This window comes from Euprymna scolopes, chromosome 37 (genome assembly GCF_053919585.1).
Source record: "Euprymna scolopes isolate OS-2025 chromosome 37, ASM5391958v1, whole genome shotgun sequence".
In the NCBI taxonomy this organism is placed as follows: Eukaryota; Metazoa; Mollusca; class Cephalopoda; order Sepiida; family Sepiolidae; genus Euprymna; species Euprymna scolopes.
The window spans coordinates 10788806-10804331 of NC_136518.1; the positions used below are offsets into that span (position 1 = coordinate 10788806).

Sequence of the window (15526 nt, forward strand, 5' to 3'; positions counted from 1 at the left end):
ATAGGAATCTAATTAAGATTAAATCTTGACTGGAAAGAGAAAGGTGTGCAGAACAGGAGACTTCTTTGGTTTGTTCATATTGAAAGAATCGATGCGAATGGTTGGGTTGATCAACGATAACCAGTTTGTGTGCAAGAAATGTAACAGAATGAAGACAGATGAGAATTCGGATGTGGAAAAAATGTATCTGGATGGTGATGCTGTTGGGGTTCTTTAGAAGTTTTGTTACCTTGGTGATACCATTGGAGCACAGGATGGAGCAGGTGCTAATGTGATTGCAAGAGTTTGGAGTTGGATGAAGTAACTTGTGACCAGCAGAATGTTACTATTGTCGACCAGGCATTTGTATGAAGTGTGATGATGTATGAAACTAAAACCTGGCCAGTGAGGGTTGAGGACATGCGTTGCATGAAGAGAAATGACATGATCACCGTGTAATGCAAGTTGTTTTTTTTTTTTTTTTATCGTTATTCACCCCAAACAAGGCTCAGTGCCACTTTGACGTAAGTGGCTATTATTTGGGACCAAATTACAGGGACACTATGTAGGGAGTTGAGCAATGAGATATCTGTTCACATTACGCTTGGATTTGTGAATGTCAGTAGAGTCAGGGAACCGGAAAGGAATTCCAAAGTCTAACAGTTTGAGGGAAGAAAGTATTAAATTAGAAAGCTTTCCGATGTTATCACCACTGAGGTTGTTTAGAAGTTTTATTATCTTGATGATATCGTTGGAGCACATGGTGGACCAGGTGCTAGTGTGATTGCATGAGTGGATGAAGTAAGTTTATAAGATTACTGTCATTACTAACCAGCAGAGAGTTACCATTATCTATTAGGCGTGTATACGTAGTGTAATCATATACATATATATATTTTTTCTTTTTTTCAGAGTGATCCGACAGTCAGCCTCAGAAACTATTATGTCGTTGTACTGGGTGGCTGTCTACAGCGATAAGAAGATGCTGGGTAAAGGTAAGTCTCTCATAGCTTTTAGAGGTGTTTACTTGCCCACAGAATCCTACGCAGGTTGACATTAACGAGGTGTGCAGGATGATCATTGGCAACCTGAAATCAACCAATCTCTCGTCTGTCTACAGGATTTCTGGAATCACTATGTTGAATTGTCGAAAGGCAGTAGCAAAAGCAGAGCAACATAAAGAGGTGCCACAGCGAGTACCATGTCACAAGAGCTTTGCCATCTTTACAGGCCTCGGACGAACAACAGCAGCATCCTTCCGCCTGTGTTAGTGAAATGAGTCGATCAAAGACAATAACAACAACACAGTTCTTCCAGCACTAAAAGAAGATCTCCTGGCAGTCTCTGAACTTCTCCGGAAAGAATGGGTAACATTCAACTGAGCCCGAGCAAAAGTTGCCAAAACGTGGGACAAGCTGCATAAGTAAGAGTATGTGCAGGACGCTCGGTGTCATCGTTGGTATTAATCTCCATTTTACATGTTAGCATAGTAGCTTTAAGAAAATTGATTTTCAAATAAATATAGGTTTCATTATATTATTAAGGGGAAAGGGAAGATAAGAAACACATCATTGCTTGGGAATAAAAAAAACGAACATTTCTTTTTTTTGGATGGAGGAGGGGAACCTGGTGTTGCCCAGGAGCAATAATTTTAAAACTGAAATCTCATGTGAACAACTTACATGATTATTTTCAATGCATTAAAACGAGAGATAAATGGACTGAGCGGAGGTAAAACAAAGATATAACAGTCTACATACTAAAGCAGCAATACACATGAAAAAAATTGAAATGGCGTAAAATATCATACATACATGGCATACATAGAAAGAGCTTGATGATCTAAGAAATAATTTTTTAGAATTTTTAAAAATTTGACTAAAAATAAGGAAATTACTTGGATATTTTTCACCCTTTAAACTATATGTGTTTTATCACATTTTAAAAATTTTTCAGTGAAATTGTTATCTTTGTTAAAACAAGATTTAGCAATGAAATTTGTCATATATGAGCTGCCTTCAATAAGTTTCTAGGCTGTTTTGTACAGGCATTTCAAATTGTCATAGACTCTAAAAAATTCAGTATGACTAATTTTTATGATTTCAGCTTACAATGAACAGCTACAGCAGGAATTGGAATACACTCTACTAAAGCCTGATTGTCACAGCTGGTGAATTTCAAAAATACAATCTGGATGTGAGGACACTTTAGAAAAACAATATGCAATAAAATTCTGTTTTAAACTTAGAAAACATATCACAGAAACGTATGGAATGCTTCAGACTGCTTTTGGACCATCTTGCATGAATCAAGCATCAGTTTTTAAATGGCATAAGAGATTTAAGGAAGGCAGGGAGTCCGTGAGAGATGATGAGACGTTGAGAAGTGGAAGAATAGTAAAGAAGTCAGAATACCAGAGTTTATTGGCTAAATAAAGAATTTCATGAATAAGGACCGTCATGTTTCTATAGAGACAATAGGTGCACAGTTTGATGTCAGTGTGGGAACTGTAAAGGGAATTATTTGTGAAGAACTGAAGACGTGGAAGATTTGGGTGAAATTTGTCCCAAGGGTGCTCAGAGAAGATCAGAAAGAAAGACGTTGTCATAACCAAGATCGGCATCAAGACAGTTCCTCACCCTCCCTATTGTCCAGACCTTGCTCCTTGTGACTTTTGGTTATTTCCTAAGCTCAAGGAAAACCTTAGACGCTGTCGTTGTGAGGAAATTGAGGAGATGAAAGAGGCTGTGACAAGGGTCATTGACATGCTCACACAAGAGAACCTCCATGGGATCATCTTCCAGAAGTTATTGGAATGGTACAGCAAGCGCATTGCAGCTGGAGAAGATTACTTTCAAAGGGAACTAGAGTTTCATGTGCATACTATCAAGAAAAGTGTGCATGCAAAAAAAATCTGGAAACTTATAGAAGATACCTCGTACCTTTACAAAACTGTCATTGATTTAGACATAAATGGCCGACAGCAGCCGCTACTGCTACTGGCTTGTAACTGAGGCAATAGTCAAATTGTTTACTTTTTCTGAAAAGGGTTCAAATATTTTTTTCGGATACGGTAATTTAAAATTTCTCTTACAAAAAAAGAAAACAATAATTCTAAAGCATAAAAATAATAAAAACGTTAATTTAATTATGAGTAAGAGTACGAAAAATATTTTTTTAAAGATTGTTTGATACTTGTCTTGTTGAAGTCTTATTTTTAAGAAAAAAGAATGGGTCATTTTATTTTATGCCACAATAAAATTGTTGTTTTTTTTTTTTTTATTTGTTTCCAAATTTCGTGACAAAATTCCTCATAGAAAAGCAGAACGTTTGTCAAAAAAGTTACCGAAATTGCCATTTTAACACTTTATTTGCTTAAAACTCTTGAAAGATATTATTAATGCATGTGTAAGGATATTCATTTCCGAACAAAATGATGGCATTTTGAGGACTTAGATTGCTTTTGCTTTTAAAATATGACTATTTTTGCAGAATTACTTGATTTATGATTATCCAAAGCATTTTATGATCGATGGGTATTGCTAAGGGATGTGAGAATACAGAGGAGGGAGAAAGAGGGGAAGATAGAGAGACTGAGAAAGGGAGAGAGAGAGAGAGATAAGAGTTTTAATATCAAGATGTTGCACACACTTTTTAACATATGACTCCGGGCAACGCCAAGTAGCCCTGCTAGTATGTATGTATGTGTATGTAAGTAGTGTGAACAGACATCTAGCTGCTCAACTCCCTACATAGTATCCCTGCAACTTATATCCCCGATAGTAGCCCCCTACATCAAAATGGCACTGTGCCTTGTTTGGGATGAAAATTGAATAAAATATATATATTATATTATAATAGAAAAATGCGAACATGAAAAGTAAAGGACTACTTGTTAAAACTGGAAAAGTAAAGGACAAGATATTCTAGTAAAAAATATAATAAATTTATCACTTAAAATATTGCAGCATTAAGATTTGATTGTATAATGTTAAATTGAATTAAAAAAAAATTTAATGCTGCAATATTTTAAGTTATAAATTTATCATATTTTTTTACGAGAATATCTTGTCCTTTTCTTTTCCAGTTGTAACAACTAGTCCTTTACTTTTCCATGTTTAAGCTTAACCATATTACTTTTCATGCTCGCATTTTTCTATTGTAATCCATGATTTTTCCAGGCTTCTAGTAAATTCACTTGTTCTTTGTTTAATTTCAGTCTTATTTTTTTGCCCCCATAAACATAACATACACATATGTAATAACAATGTACGGCACTCGTCTGCTTTCAATAAAATTCCCTCAAATTATCTCCATTTCATTCTTTCATTCTCTCTGTTTCACTTGTTACTTCTCTTTTCGCGAGAGCAGTGAATTGATAGCAACAGTAGTCACTGAAGCGATGTGGTTGCTATAGAAACCAGTCATAAAAATCATCGCTCACCTCCTTATGAATTTTTACAATTTTGAACACCAGTAAATTCATCATAACTATTGTTTTACTGAACGAAAATGGAACATTTTTTTTTTTACACTATAGCTGAGAAGGTGATACGTAAACTGCAATAATTGTTTGAAATTTGGTCCAAAAATGAGTAAGCGGTGATAAATGACTAAAACTGCCACTTAACCATATATTCAATCATGGTAGTGTTTGAATGATATATATATATATAAATAAATGACAAAAAATCTATATTCACAATTTCAAGATGGTGTCCATCTTACTATTTAATCATAAATTATCTGTATTTTTATTGGTTAAAAGATTCATTTAATGTATGAAATTACCTGTATCTTTACTGGGTAAATAATTAAGATTATTTAACGCATGAAATTATCTGTATTTTTATTGGTTAAAAGAATTAGGATTATTTAATGTATGAAATTATCTGTATTTTTATTGGTTAAAAAATTAATATTATTTATTGTATGAAATTATCTGTATTTTTATTGGTTAAAAAATTAATATTATTTAATGTATGAAATTATCTGTATTTTTATTGGTTAAAAGAATTAGGATTATTTAATGTATGAAATTATCTGTATTTTTATTGGTTAAAAAATTAATATAATTTAATGTATGAAATTATCTGTATTTTTATTGGTCAAAGAATTAATATTATTTAATGTATGAAATTATCTGTATTTTTATTGGTTAAAAAATTAATATTATTTAATGTATGAAATTATCTGTATTTTTATTGATCAAAAAATTAATATTATTTAATGTATGAAATTATCTGTATTTTTATTGATTAAAAGAATTAATATTATTTAATGTATGAAATTATCTGTATTTTTATTGGTTAAAAGAATTAATATTATTTAATGTATGAATTTATCTGTATTTTTATTGGTCAAAGAATTAATATTATTTAATGTATGAAATTATCTGTATTTTTATTGGTTAAAAAATTAAGATATAGGAAAAGAAGAAAAGTGAGAGAAAACGTCCAAAAGAAGATAAATAAGCAGCCATTATTTTTAGTTTAGCTGTCAATAATTTCCCCCACTCATTATCTGTGTCTAAACCTAAACGTAGATTCCATGAACAAAGCTTCTTTCTTAGAATTGTACACCTGTGGAACTCTGTTCCGTTTTCCTGCTTTCCAACTGACTACAATATGGTCGCCTTCAAGTTTTTGATGAACCGTCCCCTTACTATCCAATTTCCCGAATTTCCACTACTAACGATTACTACAATATTTTTCCATGGCCTACCGTACACTTATTAGCCCCTATCCTCGAGTGAACTCTGGGCCTTGATAAGTGGTGACTTCTTTATGTCAGATTGTAAACGGTTCTCCGTTTGTGTTTTAACTCATTTTCATATACAATGCTGGACATTAGGGAAGGAGAAGGGAAGGAGGCGACGCTTTAAATAAATATGGGATTGACTAATGTGCTCATTTATAAATCCGGTCGCCAGGTAACAGGTTTGTTTAAACTGCTGGCATACGTTAGACAGACCGAACTCTGAATTTCTTTGGAAGGGTTTGCGGCTTGGATGAGAAGGAGGCCAAGTATTCCTGATTAGTTGATGCCTACCTGTTTGTCCCTTAATTGGGCAAGCTAATTGAGGCAATTATGTGTATGAATGTTTATTTTGTGCCATCTGCAAAAAATAGTATCAAATGTCGTGTCCACCCCTCATCATCCTCACGCCACCAAACTGTCTAGCTGCAAACATGACTTAAACCTGAAGTTGGCTGCTAAATATGGATGTTTTTATAACGGGGCAGGGGAGAGGTCAAATCATATAATGATTTCTGGGTCAGTGTACCTCAACGGATCCAGTTGCAATAAATTGCATAAACAGTCATCTTTATATTTGGTTTCGCATCCGTTTTACACGACGGCATGGGTTGGGTGGCTTTTAGAAATTGACTGTCAAGCTAACCTATCTCTAGCCAGGTCTTTATTTATCCATCTTGCTCTCAAGTTCATCTTCTGCTCATATTTTCCTTAGCTTTACTGATCCTGCTAATTCAACTGTCCTACATTGCATTGTTATATTACTGCTAGTATTTTTTTTCTCTTATCTTCCCACCCCCTTTGCTTAACAGTCACAGGGAACATGAACCGGAACAAACATATCAAGGGCATTGTCAAGGCTGGTGCAAAGAAGGCGGGATCTCTCTACCATACTAGAAAATTACTTACACCTGAAAGTATCCTACAAGCCCACCATTCGCCCATGCATAGGGTATTGTTGCCACATTTGGGCTGGTGCATCCACTACTAATCTAGACAGGATTCAGAAAAGGGTCACCAATCTAATAGGACCCACACTGTAAACCAAACTCCAACCTCTGTCCCATCACCGAAATGTTGCATCTCTGTGCTAATTTTATATGTATTTTAATGTAACGTGCTCCCACAAACTCCAAGATAGCGGTTTTAATCCTACCCAAAACGTGAAACGACAACAACTATGGAAGGCAGTAATTGCTGAGGATACAGTTGAAGATTCAGCATTCCTATCCTGTCACGGTTAACAACCTTATGAAGGTCATAGGTATAGTTGGCCGAAACGTCGTTAAACAACAACTATAAAAAATGAGGATAATAGTCCACAAATAAATAAATAAAATATCATTTTTTGCGCTATCCAGAAAAATAACAGCTTTATTGAAACATTTTTGTTGATTAGTTTTGCTGGTTGTTTAAAAACAAATGTTAATCATTAGTTCCAACAATTTTTTTTTATTACAATTTCACCCCAAACAAGGCACATTGCCACTTTGATGTAGGGGGCTACTCTCAGGGACATAAGCTACAGAGGTACTATGTGGGGAGTTGGGCAGCAAGATGTCGGTTCGCATTACACTTGAACTTCTACATGTCAGTACATTTGGGGAAGCGGGAACTTGGAAGGGAATTCCAAAGTCAAGCGGTTCTGGGGAAGAAACTACTGGAGTAGAAGGCTCTCTTACATCTAGGGATCTCAACTGTGAAGGGGTGGGATTTTGCTGCTTGTCGGGTTTGTCGAGGGTATTTACGTCGAGGGGGTACAAGTGCTTGCAGTTCGTCAGAGCATTCACCGTTAAAGTACTTGTAGAACAGGCAGAGGTATGCTACATTTCGCCGATGAGACAGAGGCTGAAGCTTAGATGACAGTTCAGGACCTATTAGGTTGGAGACTCTCTTTTGAACCTTGTCTAGGAGTGAGAGACTAGTAGCAGATGCACCAGCCCAAATATGACAACAATACTCCATACATGGGCGAATGGTAGCCTTATAGAGGTACAGAATACTTTCGAGCGTTAGTAGCTTTCTAGCACGGTAGAGAGAACCTACCTTTTTCGCAGCGGTCCTGGCAATACCCTCAATGTAGTTTTTCCAACTCATGTTTCTTGTGAACGTTAGGCCGAGGAAAATTAAGTTTTAAAAAAAAAATTAAAGAAATTTTTCTTGAATTGTAAATTAGACGAAAATCCTTCTGGTACTGTTTCTGCAAAAAGGTGCGTTTTTTTTTTCTGATTGTCTCAACAAATATACAAAAAAAATACACCTTACTCTTTATTATATGGTGGAGGATGCTGATCTTTCAAAATGGATTTTAAATATATGTTTGCAAAGCATTTTTGTTACTTCACTTGTCATATACAAGTTTTGGTTTAAATTTCAGACTAAACAATATGAAAACCTTGAAAAGTGACAATTTTTTCCAAGGAGGGAGGGCGTTTGAAAAAATAAAATAAATTAAAAAATTATGGAAAAAAAAAAAAAAAAACAGCTTATGTAACAGAAATAAATTAGTTTGTTTTTGTCTTTTGTTTAAGAAAACAAGCTTTTAGTTTCATCTTTATTTGTCAGTCATTCAGTGCTGGAGAGGAAAGGGAGGTAAATAAGTTGGTCTCATTTATTTTCTTAATTGCTCTTTCACTCATGCTTTTTTTCTTTTGCTATTTCTTTTTTTTCTGTTTCTATGTCTCATTCTTTCTCTCTTTTTTCTCTCTTTCTCCACTTTTTCACTCTCTTTCTCCACTTTTTCACTCTCTTTCTCCACTTTTTCACTCTCTTCCTCCCTTTTTTCATTCTGTTTCAAACTCTGTCTGTTTCTGTGTGTGTGTGTGTGTGTGTGTGTGTATATATATAATTTTAAAGAGATTAGAACAACAGTCTAAAGAGCAGAGTTTATTTTAATGTATTAGTAAATGCATTAATACAATTAAAAGAAAATAGTGCTCGTTGTAATGTAGATATATAATAAGCTCGATAGGCATAGATATCAGAGAGCTATTTTAATATTGAGTAAGATGATTGATAATTTATAATTAAAATTAAAAATCGGTTTCCAAAGAAAGAACAAACAAAATCAATAAATTGTACGATCGTTTCGGAAACAATGTTTTTATTGAGACAGACAATACATCTTGGACAATAATTTTATCATTTGATTTTATAAAACAAAGTCTCCTCATCAGCAAAAAGAGTGGGTGGGGGTTTAAAGACACCAAAAATAAAACTAGCATTTTATAAGTAAGGCAGATATATCTGGAAAATATTTAAAATATAAAGAAAAACAGTTGCTTATTTTCATGTTGAATAAAATAAAAAATAAAATTGGGTGGAAACATAAGGTTAAGAGATAATATCTTTAATATTTCTAATAAAATATATATACCTTTTATTATATATATATACTCCTATAAATTTTTTTTTTTTTTGTGTATTGATATTTATATTAAAAAACCTTTTTTCTATTTATTTAAAAAAAACAATACAACTTTGTTATATATAGGCCGTGGAATTGCATTCATCTGCAAAAGATCTAATTTGCATATTCTTTTAAACATTCATTTTAATTAATTCCCTATTAGTTTTTTCGGTTTTCTTATGGGATGATCATCTTTACTTAACTATTACAGAGGGAATATTTTACGTCACACCGGCAAAGAGAGATAATAAAACATTAGCAAATCATTTCTTCTTAATAAAAACAGATTTATTAAAACCTGGAGATATAGCTTAGTGGTAGATCATTCGACTACAGATCGAATGATCCCCTGTTCAAGCCCGGATGTACCTTACCATTTTATTTTAATTTTTTCTTATTAATGAGTTCAATTTACTATAAAAGAAGAGGTACCATTTAAAATTGCTACAAATTATTTCTTTGCTTGGATATTTTAAAACTAAAAATTAATCAGAAGTGACTTTTCCAGGGCATTCATTGTCAAGCCCAAAATATCAGCTGACTTGTAAATAAACACAGACGGAATTTGATGAACGACATTATCATCATTATGTTTTTGATTTTTAAAATTTTTTTGGTGAATTAGTCCACCGGGCAAATTATTCCTCAACTATCTATATATATATAAAAGCGAAAATGTGTGTCTGTATGTATGTATGTATGTATGTATGTTCGGCAAAAACCGTCCTTTCATGACAAATTCGCTTTTACGCATGCCTCATACGACGTCATAACCTGATTTAGTTTAAAGATTTAAAAAAATGATCTAATTTCGTGTACATCATGTTTCTGATGAGCCGTTCCACTTAAGTTAACAAATTTACCGAACTTCCATTACTATCGATTACTATATTGTCCTTTTGACTACTCTACACTCTTTAACCCTTATCCTTGAGTGGCCTATCGGCCTTGATAAGTGGTGACCCTATGTAAAAAAAAAAAAAAAAAAAAAAAAAAAATCATGTTTGGTCAGTTGGTTAGAGCGCTGGGTTATTATCTAATGGTTTTGGGTTCGAATCGTGGTGTGAGATGTATTTTTTTTTTTCGATTTTTAGAATTTTAATATTGAAGCAGGGTTATTTAAGCCATTTTCATGTAACGTTCGTTTTTCTGTTTTTTTTTTTTTTTTTTTTTTTTTGCTTCGCTTATTTTTAGGTTTGCATTAACACCTCCACCCCCGACCGACCACACACACACCCCAAAAAAAACAGGCAACGCCGGGTACCCACCGATTTTTTAAATTTTAATATTGAAACAGATGTTTTTTTTTGGGGTGGGTGGGTTATTTTTCAGATTTTTTTAAAGAAGTTTTAACGTTCGTTTTTCTGTTTTCTTTTTTTTGTTTTTTTAGTTTATATGTTTTGATTAACACCCCCAACCCCCGCCCGACCACACACACCACCAAACACTTGGGCAACGCAGGGTATCACCCTGCTAGTATATATATAAAAGCGAAAATGTGTGTTTGTGTGTATTTTTTGTGTATGTCCAGCAAAGGCTTTTTTAGGGGGTGCAATCAGTTGGGTCACTCTTTCTTAAAACTTTTTATATGTTGTCTAAATCATAATATCTACAAGTTACGAATGGAGTCGTGTCTATCTTTAATTTGCCCGACTTTTACGCACTATTTTCGAAATTTTTTTCAATTGCCACATCTTTGTTTCATTTTTCAGCATAAAAAAAGCAAAACTGTGAAAATGAATTTGTGTTCTCGGCCTTAAAAAAACCCCTGTCATTTGGCAGGGGAAACTGGCTTGCAGCGCCAAACTTAAGTCGCGTGATGTTTGACCTTATTAAATTCTCGCACCTGTCAATTTCACTTTATAAACGTTAAATCAAGACAGTTTTCACTTCCTCTCCCCTCGTGGCCGAGCTGGTTAGATGTCAGGGTTCCCCCCCCTTTCATTTCCACCTTCACGTCAAGGCTTCGGGTTCAAGCCTACCTTCCTACCAAAACTTTTTTTTTCTTTCCAAACACCCAGCCAACGTTTATTTTTAAGCAGGGTTGTTTTGATCTACCCCCCTCCCCTCCAACACACACACCTCTAAACACCCGGGCAACGCCAGGGCCCCCACTAGTATTAATATATAAATCTCACCAGTCTGTTTAAATGTATGCATGTATATCGGCCTAAAACTTTTGACAGAGGTGACGGATTTTCACGAGATCAGTATCGTTTTGAAGCTCGACCCTTCGGACGAGAATTGAAAAATTGGCTAAAAACATTAATTCCTTCACCCTCAACTGGGCACTTTTCTTACGGGGAAGGGGGGGGGTCGCTTTTTTTTTTCGCTGATATTTTCGAAAGTCATTCCTTCTTTTCGATTGACTAGCCTTAATTTAAACCTAGGCCACTTCCGGTTTGGTGATGGATGCAACAGCAAAGACGTCAGATTTTTTTTTTTTTTTCACATTCTTTTCTTCCTTCACGCCTCCAAACACCAGCGAGGATATATATATATATATATATATATATATATATATATATATATATATACACAAACACACTCCTATAAATTTGTTTTCTTTTGTGTATTGCTGATCATATTAAAAAATCTTTTTTTCTATTTATTTAAAAAGAAAATGCAACTAATTTGCATATTCTTCTTTTTTTTTTACATGGGAGGGGGGTCATCACTTATCAAGGCTCGAAGGCCACTCAGGGATAAGGGTTATTGCGTGTACAGTAACCAATGAGATAGTATTGTAGTAATCATTAGTATTGGGGGTTTTGATAGAGTGTCTTACTTAAGGGGGCGGTTTGTCAGGAGTTTGTTTATGTTGGACTTGAAGACATCCAAAATTAATTCCCTTTCAGTTTTTTCGGTTTTCTTATGGGATGGTCATCTTCAGTTAACTATTACGTGTAATTATATTCATGCAAATATTCTACACGATTTATACTTGCGTAATATTTGCGTAAAAGACTTATATATATTTGAGTAAACGTAAACCTCTTTCTGTATATATTCCTGTATGCATATATATATTTGTTTTAAAATTTTTGCTTACCAAAATCCTCTGTTAGGTTTTGGTCTACAGACATGAAACTTAATAAATAGGGTATTCGAACTCAAGCAAAACTTTATATTTGGGTTTTAGCTGGGGGAAAATCTGTGCAAAAATGTGAAAATTAAAAAATGGAATTTGCCAGGTATAGGTCAAACGATGACATTACGAATATGCATGCATAACGTAATAGCTATTGGTTGTTTTGATTCTTAGCCTTGCAGCATAGGTTGTTTTGATTCTTAGCCTTGATTCATAGCTCAGACATTAACGTCAAAGGAAATAGTAAATCGTAAACTAAATGTTTTGGTTTTGATTCTCGGTGGTGGCGCACAAGTCATTTTTTTTTTTTACTTTTTAAATCATTACTATATATTGGGTCCTATATAATAATAAATATGAAATCTGCATTAATCAAAATATCATATTTAAGCGTATTTTATGACTGGGCAATGACGGGTGGCATGCTAGTATGTATAATTATTCAATATCTCCCTCTTAGTATATCAAGATCTCTCTCTCTCTCTCTTCCTCACTATATATATATAAATATGTATGTATGTATATATATATATATATATATATATATAGTGGAAATGGTAATTAATAAAAACTGAAGAAAGTGCTCAATACCGTTGTAGAGCAAATATGCATTTTATTTTTTATTACCGTATCTTTCTGTTAAGTTACATTATTGTTTCAGCTACTGGCCGTTTTTTTGGCCGTCTGTAGCTTCCTCAGACTTTTACAGAAATGTTCGCTATTTTGGGATGAGAGAGTGAAATATATATTATATAATTATTTACTATAAATAATTAAATACCTGCAGACACTAGTGTTTCATCCTTTTGGGAATCTTCAGTGCAGGGTGTCACGATTAACACCAGTCGATAGATTCAAACCTGGTGACAGAAGCCATCTCTGGCTTCATTAGCAAGGAGCTAATCCATTCGACTACCGTTAACCCGCATGGTTTTTACGTCATCATTACGATATCAAAAGTCTTCCCATGTATATATATAAATATATATATATCGATCTCTTTTCTCTCTCTCTCTCTCTCTCTCTCTCTCTCTCTCTCTCTATATATATATATATATATATATATATATATATATATATATATATATATACACTACATTTCTCTAAAGTTCTCTTTCATTTATACCATAGTTTTATATTTACCTTTTTTTTCATGTGTGTATGTATATGTACATATGTATATGTGTGTGTGTATGTTTATAGATGTGTATGTGTATGCATATATGTATGTATGCATTTATGTATATATATGTGTGTATGCCAATGACCGTCTTCAGTGCCATGTCTGCTTGAGGGTGTGAATTCGCTGGTAGGACTAAAAAGTCATCTTCAGACACATAGACTTTCAGTGACTGAGGGAGTAGCACTCGTCTAACAAGACGTTGGAGTCATCATATATATATAACCTACATTTCTCTAAAGCTCTATTTCATTTTTACCATAGTTTTATATTTTCCTTTTTTTATTCTGAATTTCTCCTCCTTCATAATGATAGTAATCTGTCACTTTCTAAACTACTCAGTCCTCTGTTTTCCTGCCCGTTATCTATAATTTATTTAAAAAAGAAACACCACCTCTCCCCATCTAATCCACAATCAATTCCACGTTTTGCAGGTGCTCCCTACAACAATTAATCACCTTTTGTTAAATAACAATGGCATAAATAATTGTGCTCCTTACAGCTACACGTCCTTCCCTCTTACCACTGGGCTGTCCCTATCTTTATTGGTCACTTTCTGGGTTAAGACCGCCAGACAATGTACACACACACATACACACACACGGATTATTATTGCAAATTGTACAATTATAAATATCTGACAAGATGGCTGAAAAAAAACAAAAGTTGTATCTTCAGTTTTTCTTAGATATCTTAGAACAAATATTTTTCTTTTAAAAGGAAAAAAAAAATCAGTTTTGATTAGCAAGAAAATCTGGCGTTGCCCGGTGTGAAAATTTTATTATAAACAAATAAATGTCTGTTTAAAAATAAAATAAAAAATAACTGCATTAATTACAGATTTTTTTTTAATGCAAAATATAAGCAAATCTTGAAAAAAAAAAGAAAAAGTTTCATACTCATTCAAATCACACGAACGTTTGAATATTAGACTTTTACCTTTTTATGGTGAAAAAGAAGAAAAAGCACAAGTGGAGGCTATCCTTGCAAATTTGATTATAGACAAATGTTTATCTTTTTGGTTCCCCGACAAAAAGAGGGTGGGCCTGTAAATTCACCCTTGTCCGTTCGACTGGCCGCACTTTTCTCAATAACTACGCCTTGGAATTTTTTTAAATTTTGCACAAACATTAAACATGATATGAGTAAAAAAAAGTAACAGAACGGATTTTCCGGGAGAACTCTGGTGGCTTTCAGGTTAAAATAGCAAAAATTGACACTTTTGTGCTTATTAAAAAAAAATTGATGCCTTGGATTTTTATAAAACTTTTTGAAAAGTTGTAACTAACTGATTTCTATATAATTTTGTCTATACTTCGGGATAACTCTTGCTGCTGCTGCAGGGGCTCTTTTAGGGCTAATAAAAATACTCCATTTTTGGGACTATTTTCCCATATTTATCCAAAATTTTGTGTGTATGTCTATTTAGCAGTTTTGCATGGTGCTGAACTCAAATTTAAATATGTTAAGGCCTTGGGGAATTTTGGGGCTAAATGAGGGGTAGCAGCAAATGTGATGTGACTACTGAAACTAAACCAAAACAAACTTCACTGCGGAATTGATATTTAACCTAATTCACTTTTTAGTTAATTCATCACGTTTTTTTAAATTTTTTTTTTTATTTTATTTTATTTTTTTTTTTATTTTTATTTTTTTTTTATTTTTTTTTGCGCTTTTGCCTCAATGATTCCAGTTCGAGCCCCCACTCCCCCCCTTCAAACTTTTTTTTGGATTTTTCAAACACACGGGCACCACCGGACTGTTCATATTGCATCACGCTCATTTTTGTAATTGTTTTTTTTTTTTTTAATTTTTTTTTGCGCTTTTGCCTCAATGATTCCAGTTCGAGCCCCCACTCCCCCCTTCAAACTTTTTTTTGGATTTTTCAAACACACGGGCACCACCGGACTGTTCATATTGCATCACGCTCATTTTTGTAATTGTTTTTTTTTTTTTACACGATTTTTGTTTTAATAGTTAAACATTGTTTTTATGATATTTAAACAGGGTTATAACTTCGCTTTGTTTTCATTTTACCACTCTCCAACCATACACGCCTCTAAAAACCAGGGCAACGCCAGGTACCCCACCCCCCCGCTAGTTTGTAAAA

The 15526-nt window shown here is 33.7% G+C and overlaps 1 protein-coding gene across 1 annotated transcript in view; it reads left to right on the plus strand.

The window, feature by feature from the left end:
• Window positions 1-15526, plus strand: part of LOC145261081 (large ribosomal subunit protein mL44-like) — a 125672-nt gene that overhangs the window by 96190 nt on the left and 13956 nt on the right. The window contains exon 9 of the mRNA XM_080119261.1: window positions 892-974. Within this exon, the coding sequence (XP_079975387.1) occupies window positions 892-974 (83 nt within the window). The remainder of the gene's footprint in view (window positions 1-891; window positions 975-15526) is intronic.